The 20,556-nt window shown below is 64.2% G+C and overlaps 1 protein-coding gene across 3 annotated transcripts in view; it reads right to left on the bottom strand.

Moving 5' to 3' along the window:
• Positions 1 to 20,556, bottom strand: part of JAKMIP1 (janus kinase and microtubule interacting protein 1) — an 84,999-nt gene that overhangs the window by 2,577 nt on the left and 61,866 nt on the right. For 2 of the 3 annotated variants that reach the window (XM_045834191.1, XM_045834190.1), the window contains exons 10-20: positions 20,098 to 20,226; positions 18,747 to 18,830; positions 17,578 to 17,640; positions 16,358 to 16,456; positions 13,392 to 13,493; positions 12,624 to 12,677; positions 12,068 to 12,133; positions 6,698 to 6,766; positions 5,252 to 5,329; positions 3,761 to 3,964; positions 2,679 to 2,744 (exon numbers count right to left, since the gene is read on the bottom strand). In XM_045834191.1, coding sequence (XP_045690147.1) covers positions 2,679 to 2,744; positions 3,761 to 3,964; positions 5,252 to 5,329; positions 6,698 to 6,766; positions 12,068 to 12,133; positions 12,624 to 12,677; positions 13,392 to 13,493; positions 16,358 to 16,456; positions 17,578 to 17,640; positions 18,747 to 18,830; positions 20,098 to 20,226 — 1,014 coding nt within the window. Of the gene's footprint in view, positions 1 to 2,678; positions 2,745 to 3,760; positions 3,965 to 5,251; positions 5,330 to 6,697; positions 6,767 to 12,067; positions 12,134 to 12,623; positions 12,678 to 13,391; positions 13,494 to 16,087; positions 16,457 to 17,577; positions 17,641 to 18,746; positions 18,831 to 20,097; positions 20,227 to 20,556 lie in introns of those variants that run through there. The other variant, XM_045834192.1, reaches the window with a different exon arrangement.

The following is a 20,556-nucleotide window of genomic DNA, read 5'->3' as shown; positions in this document are numbered from 1 at the left end:
TTTTAAGATTTTATTTATTTATTTGTTTTTAAAAGATTTTATGTATTTATTTTTAGAGAGGGGAAGGGAGAGAGAAAGAGAGAGAGAGAAACATCAATGTGTGGTTGCCTCTCACGTGGCCCCCACTGGGGACATGGCCTGCAACCCAGGCATGTGCCCTGACTGGGAATCGAACCTGCGATGCTTTGGTTCGCAGCCCACGCTCAATCCACTGAGCTACGCCAGCCAGGGCCGAAATTTTTTCTTTAAAAAGAAAAAACGGCAGGGGAAAAAAATGACCTTAAAGGAAAGTCTGGTCATTTTGGACCAAAGGAAAGGAAAGAAGGTCGGTTTGAGAGGGGTTCTTTTTTCCCCCTAACTTATTCAGGACCTGCTTTGTCCAAAAGGAACTCCTGTTCATTAGGTGGCACACCTCCTCGTCACCTGTGACTTTTAAAAATAATTCTTGCAGGGTTTTTTATTCCCCAAAAGAAGGTAATAGCTTCCTAATAATATTTACTGAAAAAAACTAAAACGCCAACAGACAGCCAACTTTGAAACAAGTTCGGCAATCACTGGCGGTGACAGCTGCTAGGGAAGGGGGGGGGCGCTAAGGAATGACCTCACTCTTCACCCTCTCCATGGGGAAACTGAGGCCCAGGAGAGGGAAGGACTGGTCAAGGCCATGGGGGTGTGGCAGGGAAAGGGTCGCTGATCCCTGACAAGGAGGGCCAGTCATGCATCCCTGGGACAGATGTCAGGGAAACGACAGGGACACACTCGCGTCTCTGAGGGTGCCAGAGGCCTGACCAGGAGCCCGCACACTCTGGTCCCCACCCCGGCGGCTCCTGTCCACGACCAGAGGAGACAGGCCCGCCCACAAACATTCGCCTGGAGAGGAGAGTTGTAAAAGGAGCCGCCCCGAGGGTTCAAGCCTTTCCCAGGTGCCCTCCCTGCTCAGGGCTCATCCCTCCTGACCCCAGAATTCCAATCGGCGAGAACCACTGTGCTGTGCTTTAGTCTCTTCTGTGTCCTGTTTTGCTCAGTGGCCCATTTTGCGGAAACAGGGGTGAGGCTGGCTGGGCGACAGGGGAATGCACGCTGGTGGCCATCTGGCCTGGGCCGTGGCCTCGCACGTCCTCAGCCTGCATCTCCTCTAACCTCATTGAACCCATTCGGCTCTGCGCCCCGCCCTGGGAGAGGAGGCGTGAAGCCGCCCTTCGCAAGTGGGAGCTGAGGGGTGCGCCCCCAGGGCCTCAGAGCCCAGCCCAGCGAAGTCAGGACGGGGGGGGGGGGCGTTGGGGCAGGGGCGGGGTGCGCATCTGTCTGTAAAGCCAGGTTTTCCCGAGACATTCTCCAACTGCATTACACCGGAGAGCCCCTTGGGTCCTCAAACCCGGAAGGTCTGGGCGCGAGGGTATTGGGCAGACGTGAACCGGAATTCCCACGGGGCCCCCGTCCCCAGGACCCCTCCAGCCGTGGCCCTCTGCTGCCCCCCTGAGGACACCCCGGGCTGCGCAGTCCTGGAGGCCCGAGGCCCCACCCAGGTGACGCGCCTCCCCAAGAAGGCGGTCTAACCTGCCCGAGAGTGGGAAGAGGCAGCTTCCAAAGCTGGGGCCGCAGCGGAGAGCCGCCCCCGCCCCGTGGGCACGTGTTCGACCCCCGCCAGGACAGGGCAGGCTGCCACCTCGTTTCTGCAGAACCCTGAACCGCGCCCTCTGGTGGCGGCGGCGCTACTTAGTCCCAGCCGGTTTCCTCGCTCACGAGATGCGCCTCAGACATGGGGCCACGTGTTTGTGCCCTCCCGCCTTCCTCCCGAGGTGACCGCCGGTCGCCCTTCAGGATTCAGCCTGGGGTCGCCCCCTGGGGCACGTCGTCCCCCACTGACCCTGCAGAGGGGGCTCGAGCCCTTCCCCCTTCGCCTCGTGCACACCGCCCGCTCACCGCGGCGACGGGACCCGTGCGACCACGGGCTTTTTCTCTACTCGGGAGCCGTTCCTGCGGCAGCACTCGGTGACGCCCCCTCTCGATCGTGGACGAAGAGGCCTACCAGCTGGTCCCCATCCTAAGGGATCCACGGCCACGGAACTGGTGGCGTGGGGACCAACAAGCCACCCACGCGTGGTCCTGAGCGGGACTCTGTCTGCCCGGACCAACGGCGTGGGAGGGGGGCCGCCCCTTCCCAGCTGGGGGACCAGGGACGAGTGTCCGAACCCCCCTCAAGCTCAGTTTCCTCTCCCACAACATGGGGACGGTGTGGACAGACGAACAGGGACAGGCGTCCCATGGGGCGGGCCAGCCTGGCTTCTTTCTGGGGGGGGAGGGGACTTCCAGGGACGCACGGCCGGCCTTGGCGGATCGAGGTCATTGAAGGGGAGCGAGTCCCTGGGAGGAAACCCATGTCTGTGGCCAGTTTATCGCTCAAAAAAGAGGGTCACCTCATCCTCTCTTGTGGAAAAAAAAGACACCCCCCCCACCCCCCCCACACGAAGTTGGTTCCCAACTGCACTCTCCTTCCCTGGAGCGGGGCTCGAAGCAGCTGCCTGTTTTTGCACATGCCGGTTTGGGGGCGGGGGAGGGGGCAGACAAGGGGTGCTGGGGACAGGTCTGACCTTGGAGGAGGGGCAGGCCAGGGAGAAGCGTCCAACCCCACGCCCCGCGGGCCCACCCCCAGCGGGAGCCGGGCTCGGGACACCCACCTTTTCCTCCAGCTCCTTCAGGTGCCGCCTCTGCAGCTCCAGCTTGTCCTCCAGCTCCCGCACTCTCTGAAACACAGCGGGCTGCGCGTCAGGAGAGGTGGCCTCCCGGGTCCTTCCCGGCCCCCCAGGAGCGGAGCAGGAGCCTCAGGGTGTGTGCACGCATGCCCAGCGGGCAGCCCGGCTGGCTGGTGGACGCGCACACAGACCGGTGTCCCCATCCCCCCACCCCCGGACCAAGCTCAAGGGCGCATCCGGCCTCCCGGAGGCTCCCTGGGCCCCCAGAGGAGCTCCGTCCTGACCTCGGTCACTGAGACTGATTCTGCCTGCTCCGGAAGTGCATGGAAATAGAATTATACGGTGTGTGCCGTTAAGACAGGGTCTCTTTGAAACATAAACATGAAGACTGGGCCAAGGCTTGGAGGCGCCCTGGGCAGGATGCTGGGATTGCGGTGGCACCGAATTCCGTGCTTTTATGTAGCCGGACCCTGGGGGGGAGCGGGGACAGAGGAGGTGGAGGGGGTGGGCACAGCTGCAGCGCCCCTCACCCTCTCGGAGCCTCACTGTCCTCACCTGGGGACCGGCATCACTGTCCCCACTCGCGGTGTGGGCGTGAGCTTCCCAAGCCCCTCCTGTGCCGCGTGCCAGCCCCGGCCTGCACCCCCACACTGGAACTCGAGCTTCGAGAGGGCAAGGGCTGGGCACAGAGATGTTAGAAAACCACGGACCAAAGCGGTGTGACGAGAGAAGGGGGTGATGGGTTTGTGCAGATCTGCATGGGCCCGAGGGCTCAGGGCGTCGGGCTGAGGGACCCAGACTCTGTCCTCTGGGCTACGGGAGCCGGGAGGGTCTTCGGGGTGGAGGGTGGCGCGGCGCTGTGTGTTAGGAAGCCGTGTGCTGGGGGAGAGGGGTGGCAGGGAGAGGGACAGGATCCCAGGAGGTACTGCAGTGGCCTGTGGCCCCAGCAGATGGCTCTACAGGCCAGCCGGCGCTGGGACACTGGACACTAAGGCGAGGCGTGACACCCGGGCCCAGTGGGTGCAGGAGGGGAGGGGCCGTCGCCGGTGGGGGGGGGGCACCCGCACCTGCTGGGCCTGCTGCAGCAGCTCCATGCGCTCCCGCAGCACCTGGCTGTCGAACTCGCGGCTCTGCCTCAGGATCTGCCGGCGCACCTTCTCCACCGAGGCCTGCAGGGCCTCCCGCTGGCCCGCGCTCAGCGCCTCGTCCGCCCTCTGGCCCGGCTCCTGCTGCAGCGCGTCGTACAGCGTGGCCTCCAGCTCCTGGATTTTCTGAGCGGCCCGAATCACACAGACAGGGGACAGTCACAAAGGGGTGACAGGAACAGCCAGTGCTCCGGCGGCCGGGACCCCGCAGCCCAGGGAGGCTGAGCCAGGCGGGGGCGGGGGGGGGAGGTGCAGGCCCGAGCAGAGAGGCCACAGGCACAGCTCGGGGTGAGGGCGCCCCCGCGCACAGATCTCTGAGAATGCGGCTTCCTCGATCCAAGGGCAATAGAACAAATAAACCGAACCCACGTCCCTCAAACTGTGCAGTTCGGCTGGTCCTTATTCCATCCCTGGCCTCCGACTCACCCCCCGAGCTTGGGAACACGTTCCCCCTTTATGACACGGGCCGAGGGGGGTCCGTCTCAACTCCCTCACTGCCGGTTTTCAGCCGGCCACTCAGGATGCTGTTCTACCCCAGAGCAAATAGCAGCCGTGTTCTAACTGCCTCAGAGCCCAGACACGAGGGCCAAGGGTCACTCGAGGTGTCCAGCCTCACGGCCCGGACCTCCCGTCTGGGCTAAGCCCCGGCGACCCCTCTCTGCCTCCCTGGAGATGCTCCTGGAAACGGGGTGTGAATGTTTCCGGTTGTTGGCCACGTTTCTGAGGCATAAACCCACGTCGCAAATGCTTTGAACCTCGAGGGATCTGGGCAGAGACTGGCCCCGGGCTCCGTAGACGGCCCAGCTTCTCCCCGCGAGGGGCGGCACCGAACCCCGCATGCTCGCCGCTGTGGGGGCGTCCCGGATGGCCCGCCACCGCACCATCTCACCCCCACCCCCACCCCCACCCCCACCCCCGGAAAGAATTTCCCTCCAGAATTTGAGCGCCCTCAAAACCCTAGGACCTATGAAACGTGTGACAAAAACACAATATGGCAGAAGACTGCAAAACAATTTCTGTCCTGATGGCCGGTGCCCACCCCACCCCAGCCGCCATCAGCTCCGTGGCCTCCTGTGGCTGTCTCTCCTTCCTATCGGCAGGAGCCCTGGCTTTGAGGTTTCAAACATGAATAAATATTTCAGTATAAACACACATAAGAAAGACAGGTTTTTTTTTCCATTCGTCTGAAACGATCACCAGAACGGAACAAGCACGTCTAAAGAGATCTGTCTAGTTTTGAAAACCATGAGTGATTGGGAAGCCGACAGTTTATCTGCACGGTCGTTCCCATCACAACGGGAAGGAGGGGTTTTTGTGGCTCCCCCAAGGCGCGGGCGAGGACCCCGAAGGACCAGGCAGCCGCCGCCACCGTGGCGCCCACAGGGGCTGGACGCCCGCCCGCGAGGACCCCACCTGGTAGGCCTGGTCCAGGGCCTGCTTCCGGTAGTCCAGCTCCTCCTCCAGGTAGCCCTTCTGCCGGCTGAACAGGGCCTGGGAAAGGAAAGGCGCCCGAGGTCAAGGGCAGCCCGAGAACCGGCCCAGCGCGGCTCTTCAGAGCCGCCTACCCCCCTCAGCCACAGTGATGCCCTCCCCCCACCCCTCCGGCTGGGGACTCGAGCCAGCCTCGGGGGACAAGGGGTGGGCGGTGTGCCCTGCCGGCTGCCTGGGGAAGCCCCCGGCCCCGTGGGCCGAGCCTCACAGGCCCCAGAACCTGGATCAAACCTGCCCCCACTCTCAGCTTCCTTCCCCGTGGGCTCTGCCTGCAGGGAGGGCCCCCCACCCCCCCAGCAACCCGGTTCCCAGCCGGGACCTCGGGAATCCTTCGTGTTGCTCTTGCCGCCGCCTGGTGGCTCCTGAAGACCGGCGCGTCAGTTCCCAGGGGCAGCTCCCCCCCCACATAAATGACACCACCCACATCACCCACGTGCTGATTCGGGTCACTGCCCCAGGCTCCCAGCCCGCCCTCCAAGCCACACTCCCGGCCCCCAAGCACTGTGTCTCCAGGTCGCAAATCTCTGTTCAGCGTGAGTAGTGGGGATTCGCAGCTGGAGCTCATACACTGCAGCCGCTTGGTTTCCCAGACGAGGAGACAGAGGGTCTGAGAGGACTGGGAGGGGGCGGGGGGGGCTGGCCCGGACACCCAGCTGCCTGGTCACAGGCAGGACTAGACGCCCAGGCCTGTGCTGTCCCTCCCACCCTGTCCTGGCCTCTCATGTCTACTAAAAAAATTCCAGAGGCCTCTGAGGGCTCAGCAACTCTCTCCCGACATCCCCGCCTGGGTGCGCTGGCACCCTGCCCCATGCGCCCGCCTGCAGAGGCTGGGTGAATAGCCACCCACAGGGGGCCCAGCACTGCACAAACACCGGCTGCACCCTGGGGTGCCCCTGCCTGGCAGCTCAGCGCAGCGGAGGCTAGAACCCTGCTTGCGAGGAAGCTGAGGTCCAGGGTGTCTCTCCTGGGTCCTCGAGGCCTGCAGGGCAGACCGTCAGACCGGAGGCCTGTCTCCGTGTCGCTGGAGCCACGGGCCCGGGCGTCTCCGTGTCACCATGTGCCTCTCCCGATGTCACGTGGCACGTGGCTGTCACTCGTGAGCACACGGGGCCGCATGGGCTTGCAGCGGGGGCCCTGCTTATGGGGTGCTGAACCCTAAACCAGGCAAGGAGAGTGGAGACTCCCAAAATGCATGGTAAGTGAATAACGAAGTGGAAGGTGGATAATTCGTTCCCAAAGCGACGCCAAGGCAACAGCGATGGAAACATGCACAAGTAAATAACGTGAGAGCAGGTGCCAGCCTTCGGGGGGGTGGGGGCAGGCCCCGGGCTCCGTCCGCCCCTCCTGCCTGGGGGTCGAGCCTTTTACCTTCTCCTTCTCCAGGTCCAGCATCTTCTGGGTCAGGGCCGCCTCAGTCACCTCTATTTGCTTCAGCCACTGGAAAAGAGCAGGCACAGCGGAGCAGCCATGAGACCCAGAGCCTGCTGGGGCTCCTCCTGAGGCTGGGCGTGCAGGGGACCGCCTCCTGGGTGGGGCTCCCAGCTGCTGCGGGGACCTGACTCGCACACGGCAGACTCGACTGTGGAAGGAAGGTCTCGAGTGTGGGTGGCGGAGACCCAGCAGCTGGGCAGCGGGGGTCACCGCGGCTCCCATGCCGGGTGCTGTCCTGGTGGCTTCCTCACCTGGCACCCCCGCCCCCTGCCACCCCTCCGGGCAGTGGCACTGCCCCGTTTAGCAGGGGAGGACTGCTCGGACTTAGTCCACTTGTCCCAGATCACACAGGCAGGGAGCAGGGGTTCTGAACCCCGCCCCCGGCACCGCCCCTCTGCAGCCCCCCGGGGCGTGTCTGAGCAGCTGGGTGCACCCTGGGGTGCAGGCAGAGTGAAGGTCAGGCTGGGCAGGGGTGCTGGCTGGGAGGGCCTGGGGGCCCCCCACGTGCTAAGTACCAGGGCGCACCTGCCAAGGGGCAACGGGAGGCAGGTGTGCAGGCGAGTCCTCGTGAGGAGCCCACCTGGGAGACGGGAGGCAGCCCGCCCGGCTGGGTGCCCGGGCCTGTGAGGGGGCGGAGTGTGGGGACCCAGGCTGCACCTCAGGCAGGAACATGTGTGGTCGCCTCGGCCGCCTCCCTGCCCCCTGCTGCCTGGGAACCCTGCCCCTTTCCTGACACCCAGGCCCCCTCAGCTGCCCGCTGCTCCTCCTCCTCCTCCCGGAGCTCTTGGTTTCCTTCGAACCCCGCCTGTGAGCATCCCCATTCACCTGCCACCACCACCCCCACTGCTCCCTCTGCCCCTCTGAAATGTCTCCCCAGCCCGGCCCGCGGCACCACAGGCCTCCCCAGTCCCCCTTCACCCATACCCCGACTCTGGGGCCAGCCCCACCCCTCTCTTCCCATAAGTTCCCACCACCTCTCTCTCGGAGCCCCCCCCCCATGCTCCCCCCTGCCCGCTGCCCCCACCCGGCTCCAGCCTGCTCTCCACCAGCCCCCAGCCTGCAGGTTCTCTCGGAAACATGCGTCCACCCCTGGACCTGCCCATCCCATCTCCCCGGCCCCCCGGACAACCTCCGGCCCCCACACAGGAGCCAAGCCGCCCTCCACCTCGGCCTCCCCCTGGGCCTTCGCACTGCCGGCCCTCTCCGCCTGGACCGCCCCGCCGCGCCCCGCCCCACGCTCAGCCCCAGGCTCAGCCCCAGGCCCTCCAGGCCCACCGCTGCCTCCTCCCCGAGCCCAGTGCCCTGGAGGGGCCTGTGTCACCGCCACGGTGTGAATGCCTGTCACAGCGCCCACCTGACAGACCGCCGGTGCCTGTCTCCCCCCCACACTAGCCCCTTGAAAGTGGGGACCACGTGGGTGCGTCCTGTCCAGTTTCCTCCCCCGGGAAGAGGCGGCTGCCGGACACAGGTGGGGGTGCGGGTGTGGCAGCCCGGGGGGTGCACACTGGCCCCACAGAGGAGACCAGACTTGATGAAGCTGCGGTCCCAGAGGCTCCCCCACCAATGTCCCGGGGCACCCCGTCCCCAGGGCGGCCCCAGGGCCAGCAGCAGCAGGCAGCGCCCACGGCGCTGGGCCAGACTCGGCTGAGAGGGTGTGCAGGGTCTCGGATGCAGGTGAGCGTGTTATTGGCGGGGGGAGCTATTCCATGTTGAATACCCCCACATAAGCAGTCAGGAAGCGAATAAAATTAAAATGGGAAAACCCAGTGTTAAGTTCCCGTGACAGGCTACTCTCTGAACGGGTTTTATAAAACGTAGTGTCAGGTTCCCCCATTGTTCAAGAACAGGTTTGCGGTGCGTGTGACGCGTCCGGTGAAACACCTCGACCGGTCCTCTCCGGCGGCACGTGGGCGAGGGAGTGGGAGCAGGAATTCAGGCGCGAGCACCTCGGGCAGGCGAGGTCCTGGCTTCCACGTCAAGGAGGCTCCCACGTCTGCTGGGCCTCACTCCAGGGGTCAGACCCGGAATGCTCAGGTTCTGCGTCTCCCCCCGCAGGGAGGAGGGGCAGGGACCCCCACCTCCCCCGAACCCCGGGGCAGAGGTGGGCCGGCCCAGAAGGCCTGGCAGGGGTGCCCTGCCCCCGGCAGCTCTCACACGCCCACGGGTGCAGGCTCTGATCCCCAGGGCTGAGGGGCGGGCTCCCTCCCGGACCCCAACTTCTCCTGCAGAGAAAGGTCCCGAGACTGACCCCAGGCCACCTGTTAGAGAGTTCGACCCGGCCACCTGCCTGAGCCCCGTCCTCTGATCCTGTTATCAGCGGTGACATGGATTTTTAAAAAATTTTCATCTTTCTGATTGGCTTTGAACTTGAGGAAAAAGAGGAGCGACTCACCGTCACCTGTAAGCCCTCCTGCGTCCTGTGTTCAGGCCTCTCTGCCGGGCACAGGCCGCGCGGAGGGGCGGGGTCAGTGAGAGCATCCAGGAACATCGTGGGACATCGACTAGCCCGAGTGGCACCCCGTGCCCCCGCCACAGGGCAGCCTTGCGCCTCTGACTAGGAAAACTGAGGCGGACCTGCTCGCTCAGGTCCCAGTTTGAGTGACACTTTTTAAACTGCGGAGGGGGCTGACAGAGGCGCGGAGGGCAGGGCTGCTGACCCCCCGCCCCGCCCCGCCCCAGGGCTGTTCTTCGGCTGCAGGGCAACGCGCGTATCCCTGTTTGCGGGGGACGGTCCCTATTTCAGCACTAAATTCCACGTCTCAGGGAAACCCCCGGTCCTGAGCCACCTGGACGGGGCATCGTCCCAGCTGTCTGCCGCCGCTGTCAGCAGGCCCAGGGACCCCCTGCCCCTTCGGGGCCCACTCTCGGCACTGACAATCTCTCTAAGGGGGTGATGGATGGCACCTCCCAGACGTTTGATTGTTACTCACAGGCACAGGGCAAGAAGACACGGATGTAAGTGCAGTCCCCAGAACAGTTCCAAATGGGGCGTCAGGCCCCCTCCACACGGGCCCCAGGCACCCCCCGCTGCTCCCACCCACCCTGGGGGGGCTTCGGGAGGAGCTGGCAGGGGAGGGAGGCTGGCACAGAGCGTGGCGCCAGGCTGAGCCCCTTGGCAGGGTTTGGGGCTCAGGGGTAGACGGGCAGCAGACGGGAGGAGCCAGAGAAAGCGGGTCGGGGGGTGACAGGCACAAAGCCGGCAGGAGCCCCGTGCCAGGCAGACCCCCACTTCCTCCGCTGTCCGGGGGGCTGTGGGGCTCATCTCACTGGGCGTGGAGGGGAGGAGAGGCCCTGAGGAGCTAAGCTCGGGGAGCCAGGCTGTGGGTCTGGAACACCTAACATTTGCTGGGGTGCGGGGAGGAGCCCACCGGGAGGGACCCCAGTGGGAGAACCCTCAGCAAGGCTGTGAACTGCCCAAGGGACCGCCCTTGGGGGACTCTGGGGGTTGCAGAGAGGAAGACCCCCTCCACACATGCCCACTGCCCGGCCCCACCCCGAGCCAGCCACCCCTTGTCCCCCGCAGTTCCGCTCCAGCGCCTCCAGGCCCCATGCTCCCCCCAGGCCCTCCTGGCAATGATCCCTCTGCTCCCGTGGGCCCCACCCTTCCCCCACACTAACCCTACCAGGCTCACAGCGGCCGCCGAGGCTCAGGGACGGCCAGAGCGCCCCCTGCCGGAGGCCGTGCTGCTGGCAAGGGCTGGGCTGAGATCCACCCTGGGGGGCCGCTGAGGACGGGGAGGGACTGGGGGTCGGACACGGCCACATCCTCCGGGCGTGCAGGGGGCCCAGAGCCCCCTGTCGGTGAGCGTGTGAGCAAATGCTGAGTAAACCGCGCCCCAAGTGTCCGTCAGCACTCCCCCGGCCAGCGCCCGGGGCCCTGTGGCGGGATGAGGGCGGGTGCACGCGGGTTTGTCGGTGAGAGGGGGGTGTCGCTGAATGTACGCCGTGCGCTTGACGCCTGCGCCCCGTGGGCCCCCGGCCAGCCAGGTGAGGCGCCGTCCTCCCCCTGCTCACCTGGGGACACAGACTCAGCCCCGTGAGCGACTCGACTCGGAAGTCCCCACTCACAGGCTGCGTGGCCCTGGGCAAGGCTCTGCCGGAGTCTGCTGCTGGCCCCTCCTGCCCCTTCCATGAGGGGGGAGGACGGACACTCTTTCCATTTGAATCCCCCGCCCCGAAGACTCCGGGGGCGCCCCGACTAAGATGGTGAACACCTCATCCCTATAACACTGGCGCTTTCCAGTGGAACTCAGGCTTTGAAGGGGAAATACCAGTGGGACGACATAAAAAGTTGTGTGCTCCTACAATACCCTAAGCCATGTAAACGGTCAACAATCCAGGGCTGTGTTCTCAGCACAGATGGCAAACACTTGTTATCTTAAATGTGTACAGCACGCAGAGACGTCAGAAAGAAAACCCATAATTATGACAAATACGCACTGAGTGAATCGATGAAAGACACACAAACCCAATGGAAAACTGCCCGACGAAATGGAGTCCCCACCCGCAAGGAGGAAGGAAACAGATAATACTCAGCCGACACTCAGCAGCCCCAGCACGCAGAGAAACGAGAACGAGAGCGATGACAGGGCGGAGCCTCCGCCGGGGCCCTCGGCGGCGCTCCCCGCCCCCCACCTCCCGCTGGGGTTTCACGCAGCGTTGCGCCGGGAACCAGCATCGCGGTCCCACTCGGGGGGCACCCGCCCCGAAACCGGGCTGAGAGTTTCTAGGTGCTCACAGACTGTCTTGCCCATCCGCCCGGGGAGCCACTTCCAGAGTCTACCATGCGGGAGTGTTTTAAATTGTAGATGGAAACTCAGGGGAAACGCTGTTCACGCTGCATAAAAAAAAGTGGGAACGCCCTCCTTGCGCCTTCCAGCGGAGGGAGGACGGAGTGACTCCGGGCATGGCCGCACGCAGGGACGGGGCGGGGCGCGATCCAGGACGTGGGGGAGGGGCTGCTTGGGAAGCAGGACAAACGCTGGAAGTCAAGTACGAGGAGTTCAAGTACGTCTAGAAAACAGGCACGGGGAAACCTGGAGGAAAATGCACCCAACATTGGGGGCGGTCTCCCGGACGGGGGTTCATTTCCTTCGGTGGGCTGTAAGTTTTCCACCATCGGCGTGAGTGACGTGCCGTCAGAGAACAGAAAGGCGTGCAGGTGCGCATGCAGACGCGGACGCACACGGACAGATGAACGCGCATGCCGCCACGCAAAGCCAGACACCGGCGCGCAGCGTCCTGCGCGGTGCCGCGCAGCGGGGGCCGGGGGGACGCACAGAGACGCCGCCGCGGGGGGGTCTCTACCTTTTCGCACAGGGCTAGCACGGTCCCGGCTTGGATTATGGCAACCTGCTCTTCATTCCTCAAATTCTACAACACAGAAACGGGCAAGGGCGTCTGAGAGCGGGTCGCCGGCAGGTCCTCCCTGCCGCGCCCCCCCGGAGTCAGCCCCCACTGTCTCTAGGGCCAGACTTCACAGCAGGGTCACCCTGTCTGACCTGAGGACCAGCCCTCCACTTGGGAGTGGGTCCCCGAGGGGGGCACCAAGCCCATCTTTCCGGAAAGCAAAAACATCGCCTTGTGATGGCGGAGATCTCGAAGGGTCTCTCTTCCTGAGTGTTCCCTTTAAGGCTTCTCCCTCACCACTCACGGGCTAGAGGGGGGCCTCCCTCAAGAACCCCACTTAGGACCAAGGCAGACCCGGCCACCCCCACAGGGACACGGCCCTACAAAAGCCTTCCATTGCACTTAGGAGCTCCCTTAAATCAGAAAGAAAGGGAAATAACAAAACGAAAGCCACACAGAGCACACCCAAATCAAAACGCGAACACGACACTGGGGCCCGGCCGCTCATAGTTACCCCGTTATCGCCAAGGATATCTAATTTCTTCATAAGTTCAGAAATATTCACATCCTGGAAGAGATGGCCAACGTTCAGGTGTGAGTGAGTCCCGGGGGGCCTCCACGCCTCGTGCTACAGCCACCGCCTCGCGCCTCCCCGACGCACCGCGCCCTGTCTCCCTCCGGGCCAATGGCAACAGCCTAATCCAGCAGCTCCTTCGGGGGCGGAGGGGGATGGGGTGGGGGAAAGGGTGGGAACAGCTGCTCTGGGACGGAGTCTCCGTCCCTGCTTTCTCGAAAGGCCAGGGCATTCCGTGGGTCCAAAGGACCCCCGAGGCGCCCACGGGGCCCCGGGCACGGGGTGAACACCCAGCTGCCAGAACAACCACAGCTCCCCGGTCCGAAGCACCCCTGGGTGGCAGGCACCACAGTGAGCGCTTCTCTAGGGGAACTGACCCCCCACTTCCCGGTGGGGGCGCTGCCATTGGGCCTGCCCCGTGGAGAGACCCGGGCTCACGGAGGTTCCGGGCGCAGCAGGGAAGTGGTCGAGCCGGGGTCCGCCCTCCAGGCCGCACCCCAAGCCTCTGTTCCTTTATCGCGGGCACAAACAGAGTAAGAGGTGGTGATTCGCTAAAATAACGAACTTCCGCAATAGGGTGGGGGGCAGGGGTCTCCCTCAACTGAACTCCAGCCCAGGCGCCAGGACACGCCCCCTGCACGCCCCGCCCGGCGCGGGCGCGGGCGCGGGCGCAGCCGCGGCAGAGCCACCCCGCCCCGGGCACGCTACCTTCACTCCTTCCTGGTGACAGAACAGCTGGAGGGCGCTGCTGTTGTTCTCGGGGAAGGTGGCGATTTGGAGGTTAAATGCTGGCGACCTCCGCTCTCTCTCCTGGGGAAAAGACTTGCTTTAAAAACAGAACTTGATGGAACCGTTCACCGCCTGCCATCTCTCCCCCACGTTACTCGGCAGAACCGACCAATTCCAAGTCGGCAGCGATGGGACTCAAACGCGCACATGCAGACTACAGTATCCTCGTCTGCAGCGCGGCGTGACGTCGGGCCTCTGCGCCCAGCGGACCTCCTGGGGACACCTGTGTACCGCTCGCCTGTGCGGCTGGGGAGACACGGTCGACAGAGGGCCAGGGGCGCGGAGGAAGCCCAGAGAGTCACACGCCACCAGGAAATGCTTGGTAATAATAAGGCCAGAGGCCGCCAGCCACGGTGGTCCAGGTGCCCTGTGCCCTGGGCACTGCGCCCCCTGAGGTAACCCTCACACTGCCCCACACGGCGGGTGTGACCGCTTTCCTTTTGGAGACAGAGCTGGGGCCAGCGGCAGGGCCAGGACCCCGGCTTCGAGCATTGTTAAATACCACTCGCTGACTTTGCTCACACTGCGTTACTTCTTCATTTCTGGGGGGACCACACAACACCAGTGGTCCTTCCACCCCCAGATGGACAATGGGGTCTCCATCACTAAGGAAGGACAAGCAAGCATTCTCCCAGCAGAGATGCTTATTGGTCATCACGAAGTGACGCATTTTCAGAAAGGACGGGGAGGGGAGCCCAACGACTAGCAGGAATGAAACATGGCAGCCAGCAGCACCCCGCTCTCAAGGGCTCTGGCACGGCGCCACCCTGCCACCTCGAGCCTCAGCCCGGCCTGCCAGCAGAGGAGAAATCCAGGTGCTACTCTGCTCCCAGAGCTGCAGGAAGGCAGGCAAGCACACTTCGGGCATGCCTGCAGAACCCAGCCTGCAGAACCCGGCCACAGAACCCAGCCTGCAGAACCCAGCCACAGAACCCAGCCTGCAGAACGCAGCCACAGAACCCAGCCTGCGGAACGCAGAACCCAGCCGGCAGAACCCAGCCACAGAACCCAGCCTGCGGAACCCAGCCGCAGAACCCAGCCTGCAGAACCCAGCCTGCAGAATGCAGCCTGCAGAACCCAGCCTGCAGAACGCAGCCACAGAACCCAGCCTGCAGAACGCAGCCACAGAACCCAGCCTGCGGAACCCGGCCACAGAACCCAGCCTGCGGAACCCGGCCACAGAACCCAGCCTGCGGAACCCGGCCACAGAACCCAGCCTGCGGAACCCAGCCACAGAACTGACGGCTCCCTGAGTCCCTAGGGGAGCACAGTGCCCTGGACCAGCGCTGGTTCTATGATCTCAAATAGGCGAAAGGAGAGAGGGAGTCATTGGTTCAATTCCATGTCCAGGAAGCCCCAGCCTGGCTACGCTGGGCTTGAAACGGTTTAGAGAGAAAACCTGACTTCCCTTCTCAGCCGAGAACAAAGCTCGCAGCAGCTCGGTCCTCGGGGGAGGTGGGGGGGGCTCTCCAGGGACTGAAACGGAATCTCCATGGAACAGGTCGTAAGAGAATGCCAATAATGCGAAGTCAGAAGGTTGGTTTCTAATGCCTCCAAAGGATGGTGGAGACAGTTAAAAGAAACTTCTAGTAAACTGAGCCACACTTACAGAGTTCTCACGGGAAAGAAGAGTAACCAAGTCCCCTGAAAGCTTTTCTAACAGAGGCAGATGCGCCAACAACCGTCTCGGCCGCACACGACTCCCGATTTCCGCCACAGGAGCGGACACCATGCGCGACACTGGGCTCTGACACAGGCGGCCGCGGTGCGCGCCCGCACGACCAAGTACGTGGGGTCAGGTAAGTCCTCGCACCCACGGAATCTGGACAGAAGCCAGGAGGAGAAAACAAGAGCAGAGACGTTGTGCCTGTGGGTCCCTTCCGTGTCCGCCACTGCAGGTGCTGAGAGAGACCAGGTGCAGCCTCAGGCCAGGTTTAAAATGCCGACGGCGACTCAGCGGAAACAAACAACGGAACTCGGGGGTTATGAAGTAGCAACGCGGCCGCGGGGCACCACGATCACACGCCCGAGGAAGACCTCCGGGGGAGGCAGGGAAACCATCGCCGTGGCACGCGGCACGCGGCCACCTCTGAGGGCAGAGCGGGGCCCGGAGGGTGAACACAGCTGCCACCCGGGGACATGACTCAGGCGCCCTCCCAGCCAAGGAGCACCCCTGAGTGGCCGTTTGAGTTACGGGCAGCCGTTTCCCGGGGCTGCACGGCAACGTCCAGGTCCGGACCCACCAGAGAAAAGGGCCGCAGCAGCGGGGCGAGTGTTCCTAACTGCCTGCGCCCACGCCTCCTTCCACCAGGTTCACTTACCTGCGCCGACCCTGGCAAACAGAAAATGGGTCAGACTAGTGGTGAGCGCACCAGAGAGGCGGCGGCGCACCGGGTCAGAACCTGCCCCGTCAAAGGTGCCCCTCGCCGCCCTGCGAGGCCCCGTGAAAAGGTGTCTGTCGTTAACGACAGCCACGCTTCGCTCCGGGGTGCAGAGGGCACCCCGGCTGGCTGGGCATGCAGGGAGGAAGTCGTTATGGAAATGAAACACAAATAAAAAAAGGCAAACTATTGCAAAAACAAATTATTTTTATTAAGTGCAAAACAAGCCGTAGGCAATAAATATATTAGCTCTGGTACATGTCCAAAGACTTGGGTGAGCATTCTCTCCAGAACAGTTAAGGCAGTGAAATTATTCCGAACATACAGATTTAAAAAGAAAAAAAAGGGAGGGAGGGAGGGAGGGAGGGAGGAGGAAACAGCTACCGCACGCCCCCCGGACACATGCGTGCGTGGACACGTCTGGGAGCGTCACACGAATTTCAGTTTGGGCTCAAAGAGAATGTCGGTGCCGTTCGAGAGCTTACAACACAGGGGGTCTCTTACTTCGAGCTCGAGCACTCGGAACTCGAGCAGCTCATTCTGGTCCTTCGCGTCTTGCATTTCACTCTTCAGCTGGTGCTCCTCCATCTCCAGCCTGGAGATCTAGGGCGGACACACGCTGGGGTTTAACGGGAGGGGGAGCCGCTGGCCCTCGCCGGGGCCACGAGGGGCGCGTCCATGACCGTGGGCCGGCACAGGGCAGGGCCTGTCCCCAGGGGAGAGGGCCTTGCAGCTGAGGAGCGGGGTGGGTGGGTGCGGCGCACGGGGGGGTGGGGGGGGCTGCTCCTGGGCCGTCCCGCGTGAGAGCTTCCCGGGGCTCCCAGAGTTCCGCGATCAGGACGTGGAGAGAAAACCTCTCCTCATGCACAGGGCCACTCTCACAGCAGCGTCCAGTCCTGTCCCATGTCCCAACCGCTGTCCAGTAGCACAGGGTGGTGGACAGACACACAGATGGGGCTGGACCATGGCCCCTCCCCAGCAAGCCAGGCCTGGCCTGTCCGGCTCTGGCATCCGGGACACTTAAAAGCCAGGCCGCCTACGCCAGGACCCACCCCTCTAGCATGCGAGAAGGAGGCAGATCAGCAGGGGCAGGACAGCCACGGTGGTTGCCTGGGGCGGGGGCGGGGGGGCAGGGGGGACGGGATTGGTGGCAAGCAGGCCCGCGGGCCCGTTGTGGAGGGAGGGCGGAAAATGTCCTCAATCTGCACTGTGGTGAGGGCTGCACAACTCAGTAAATTTATGGGGGGGAAAAAACCCCCACTGAATTGCAGACAAGAAAAAATTTAAGCTAAGACCCTCTCCCAAAGCATTAGATCTGTTCCACAAGCCAACTCCTTGAGAGTTCTGGAAAGTTCCGTGACTGGAGAGGGAAGCGCAGACTCAGCTCTGCTAGCCCCGTGGCCTCCCGTCCAGGAATGGGACCAGGACGGCCTGAGGGCCGCCCGTCAATCAGTGCCATAGGCCCCGCCCCTGGGGGGTGGGAAGGGCTCAAAAGCCCCTCGAGGACAGGTGGCCCTGACCTCGTCTGCTGTCCCCTACGGTCCCCTCCCTGAGGACAGGACCAGAACCAGGACCAGCGGCCGGGAGCCCCCAGGAACAGGGCTCGGATAGCCACGGGGAAGATGCGTCCCTCTCAGAGCGGGCCCCGGGGGTGCTGCCAGGAGAGGGGCGGGGAGCCTCTGGGGGCCCCGACCTCGTGGGGCGGGGGTGCCGGCTCCACATACCTTGTCCAGCAGCTCTTGGTTGGTCCTCAGGAGCAGCTGCTTCTCTTCCACCCACTTGGAGTCCTAGGGAGAAGCACTCGGTAGGTTCACACATGGGGACACAAACCGAGAAAGTGTGGGGGAAGGGCCACTTAACGAGGAACTTCCAAACACACAAAGGGGGGGCAGCTGCTCTGTGGGGCACCCCTGCTCCAGGGCTCGTGGCCCCGAAAGCCCAGGACCTCGGTTCTGGACCGGTGACAGAGAAACGGTGCACGCAATGGATCGGCCCGCGGACCACTCTCTCCCGGCAGCCCGCGGGCCAGTGGCCACGCCCGAGGGCTTCCCCGCGCCGGGGGCTGCATCCTGATAGGGACGTTTGTGTTCGGCCCGTCCCTCTGCCGGGGCCGCGCTAACCACGGTTCTTTGCCTGGTCACATCCCCCGCCAGGGTCAGTTCCATGAGCCCACAGCGGGAATCCACGTGGTCACTGCAGCTCCCCCAGCGCCTCGAGCTGCGCCCAGCACACCCCCATGCTCAAGAAGGACCAGAGGGTGGGTGGAGGAACAGATGAAGACCCTTCCTTCTTCCCCTCTCTCTGGTCCAGGGGCCGCCGGGCTTCTGTTGACCCACCAGGACGCTCCCCCCGCCCACGCCGCCCCCCAGCGCAGGGGACAGGTCTGGGCCCGGCTCTGCCTCTCTGCCGTGCCCACTGTCACCAGGCAGAGCAGGTGCGCAGGGAGGTGACTCTGGCCTGAGAAGGAAGGAGCCGGATCCCCGAGGGACAGTCACACAGGGAGTCCCGGGCAGGGCTCTGCATGACTGACGGCTAGCGGCGGGCGCCGGCCACCTCTCTCAACTACACCTCAACCCGTCAACTGCGACCTTTCTTCAGGTTCAAGTCGAAACAGAGTTCGAGCACCGATCTGCTTCTGGAATTGTGTCCTATTTTTGTGCAAACAAAGGGCGAGCCAGGTCAGGGTTCCCCGGCTTGTTTTGAGTTTTCCAAGGTCCGCACGCAGGCTTGTTAGCTGGGGCGTTCTCGCCCGGGTTCCGCTAGTGCTCCGCGCGCTGACGCGTCTGGGGCACGCAGTCCGGTCCACGGAGCGGAGGCCCCCTCGGCACTGCGGCCCAGGGACCCCACCGAGGGGACAGAAATAAACGCAGGGAACCGCAGGGCCCACGCTCACCTGTCCCTTCTCGACCAACAACTTCTCCAAATCTTCGATTTTGGCCTGACACCTCAGCAGGTCGGCCTGCAGCTGCTCCCGAGTCTGGAGTGGAAAAGACCGGAAAGCTATGGCGGGTCACCCCGGCTGCCCGGCCGAGGCGGCGAGGGTCACGCTGCGGCCCAGCCCTTGTTCAGACTTGGCCTACCTGGGCGCACCCAGGTTCTACCACCTGCGTTGGCAGGTGCCAGCGTTCTAAGAACCGAAAGGCCTGGAGAAGCTGCCGGTCCCAGCCCTCCGGGTTTTGTGGACAAGGACACGGAAGCCTGGAGGACAGCCAGTGCCCCCGAGGGGCTGAGCGAGCCGGAAGCCAGACCTGTCAGGGTCTCCACCGGCTTTCGGGCCACGTCCAAGGTGGCTCACCGGGCAGTCACCAAGCACTGTCCCACTTGCCAGTGCACCTCCCGGGCCCTCGAGCACCCACGGCAGGGCCTGAAAGCTGAGTGTGGGGTCACAGGCAGTGGTGGGGACGGTGACGCACTGGAGACACACGTCCCGTCCCAGGGGAACCGCCCCCCGGCTGAAGCCTGGAGTTGCCGGAAGTTCGTAGCTTCTCTTGACTTTTGGATGTTGGCAACTAGATACATTTTCCAATAACAACTGCAGGGTTCAGCTCCCACCCAGCCCAGCCACGCACCTCGTCCGGCCCACGGATCACGGCCGAAGGCTTCTTTGGGGCTCAGCAGTGCCCTCCCCACAGTCTCCCTCACCGCCCCCCACAGCGGCCGTGGACCGAAACGGGGGGGACGCCCTGGGGTGCCGCACGGGCTCCAGGGCGTGCTCTCCAAGGCCCTGTCGCTCTCAGGCAGGAGTGCAAGCAGCCCCTGATCTGTGCGACTTCCCAAGGCGGAGTAAGAACCGTACGTGGAAGTTTCTGGAAGGCAGAGCTCAGCCCAGCAGGAGGGCAGGCGGGGCCCAGACCTGGGTGGCCAACAGGGACCAGAGGGCCTTGTGGGCCAGGAGCACCCCAACAGTCCCTCTCCGGACCCGCAGGGATGCTCCAGGGGGCTGCTCAGCCCCGGAGGGAGGAGGGTCTGACCTCTGCAAGGCTCTCCCTACAGAGTGTTAGCATCGGATGCTGCCTGCGCGTGGACCACACGCGTGGCCTGTGTCGGACGGGCTCACCTCCTCCAGCAGCTCCTGCTGGGCCCCGAGGACGCCAAGGCGGCTCCCGTCAGGCCTGCCAGATGCTGGGGCATCGCCACAGGGGGGCTTGCTAGGGGTCCCCATCACCCCTCAGAAACCACCCCCGCCGCCCCACCACAGGCCGACGTGGCAGAACCCCAGCGCCGGCCCCCTGGTTGGCACTCACCCGGGCCTCCCGCTCCGCGTCCAGCGTGCCCCCGACCTGCTCCTGCAGGAGGGCGTAGGCTCGCTGCAGCGCCTGGTACTCCCTGGTCAGCTGGCAGAACCTCAGCTCCGCCTCCTCGCGGCTGGTCGCCTGGGAAACGAAGGAACGCATGACTGGGCGTGGCTCCCGGCGCCAGGGCCCGGACGCTCACCTGCCGCCACCCGGCGAGTTCACGCCCCGGTCTCAGGCGCGGGTAACTGGGGCCCCGGAGCGAGGGGCGGCCGGGAGCACACGCGGTCCCCTCCCAGCTGCTCCCCAGCCCCCCGGGAACCGCCTGAGTCCCGTGCCCGGGAGACAAGGCGAGGGCGCTCCGAGCCACCCTGCCGCCCACGTGACGCCGTCCCACGTGCTGGAGAGAGGGCGACGTGGAACGGGGTTTCGGGGTGAAAGACGCCCGTCACGTGCGGTCGGGGGAAAGAG

This window comes from Phyllostomus hastatus, unplaced genomic scaffold (assembly GCF_019186645.2).
Source record: "Phyllostomus hastatus isolate PE091 unplaced genomic scaffold, TTU_PhHast_1.1 phas_contig_196, whole genome shotgun sequence".
NCBI lineage: Eukaryota > Metazoa > Chordata > Mammalia > Chiroptera > Phyllostomidae > Phyllostomus > Phyllostomus hastatus.
Note: the sequence above shows the minus strand (reverse complement) of the source record. Positions and strands in the feature narration are given on the sequence as shown.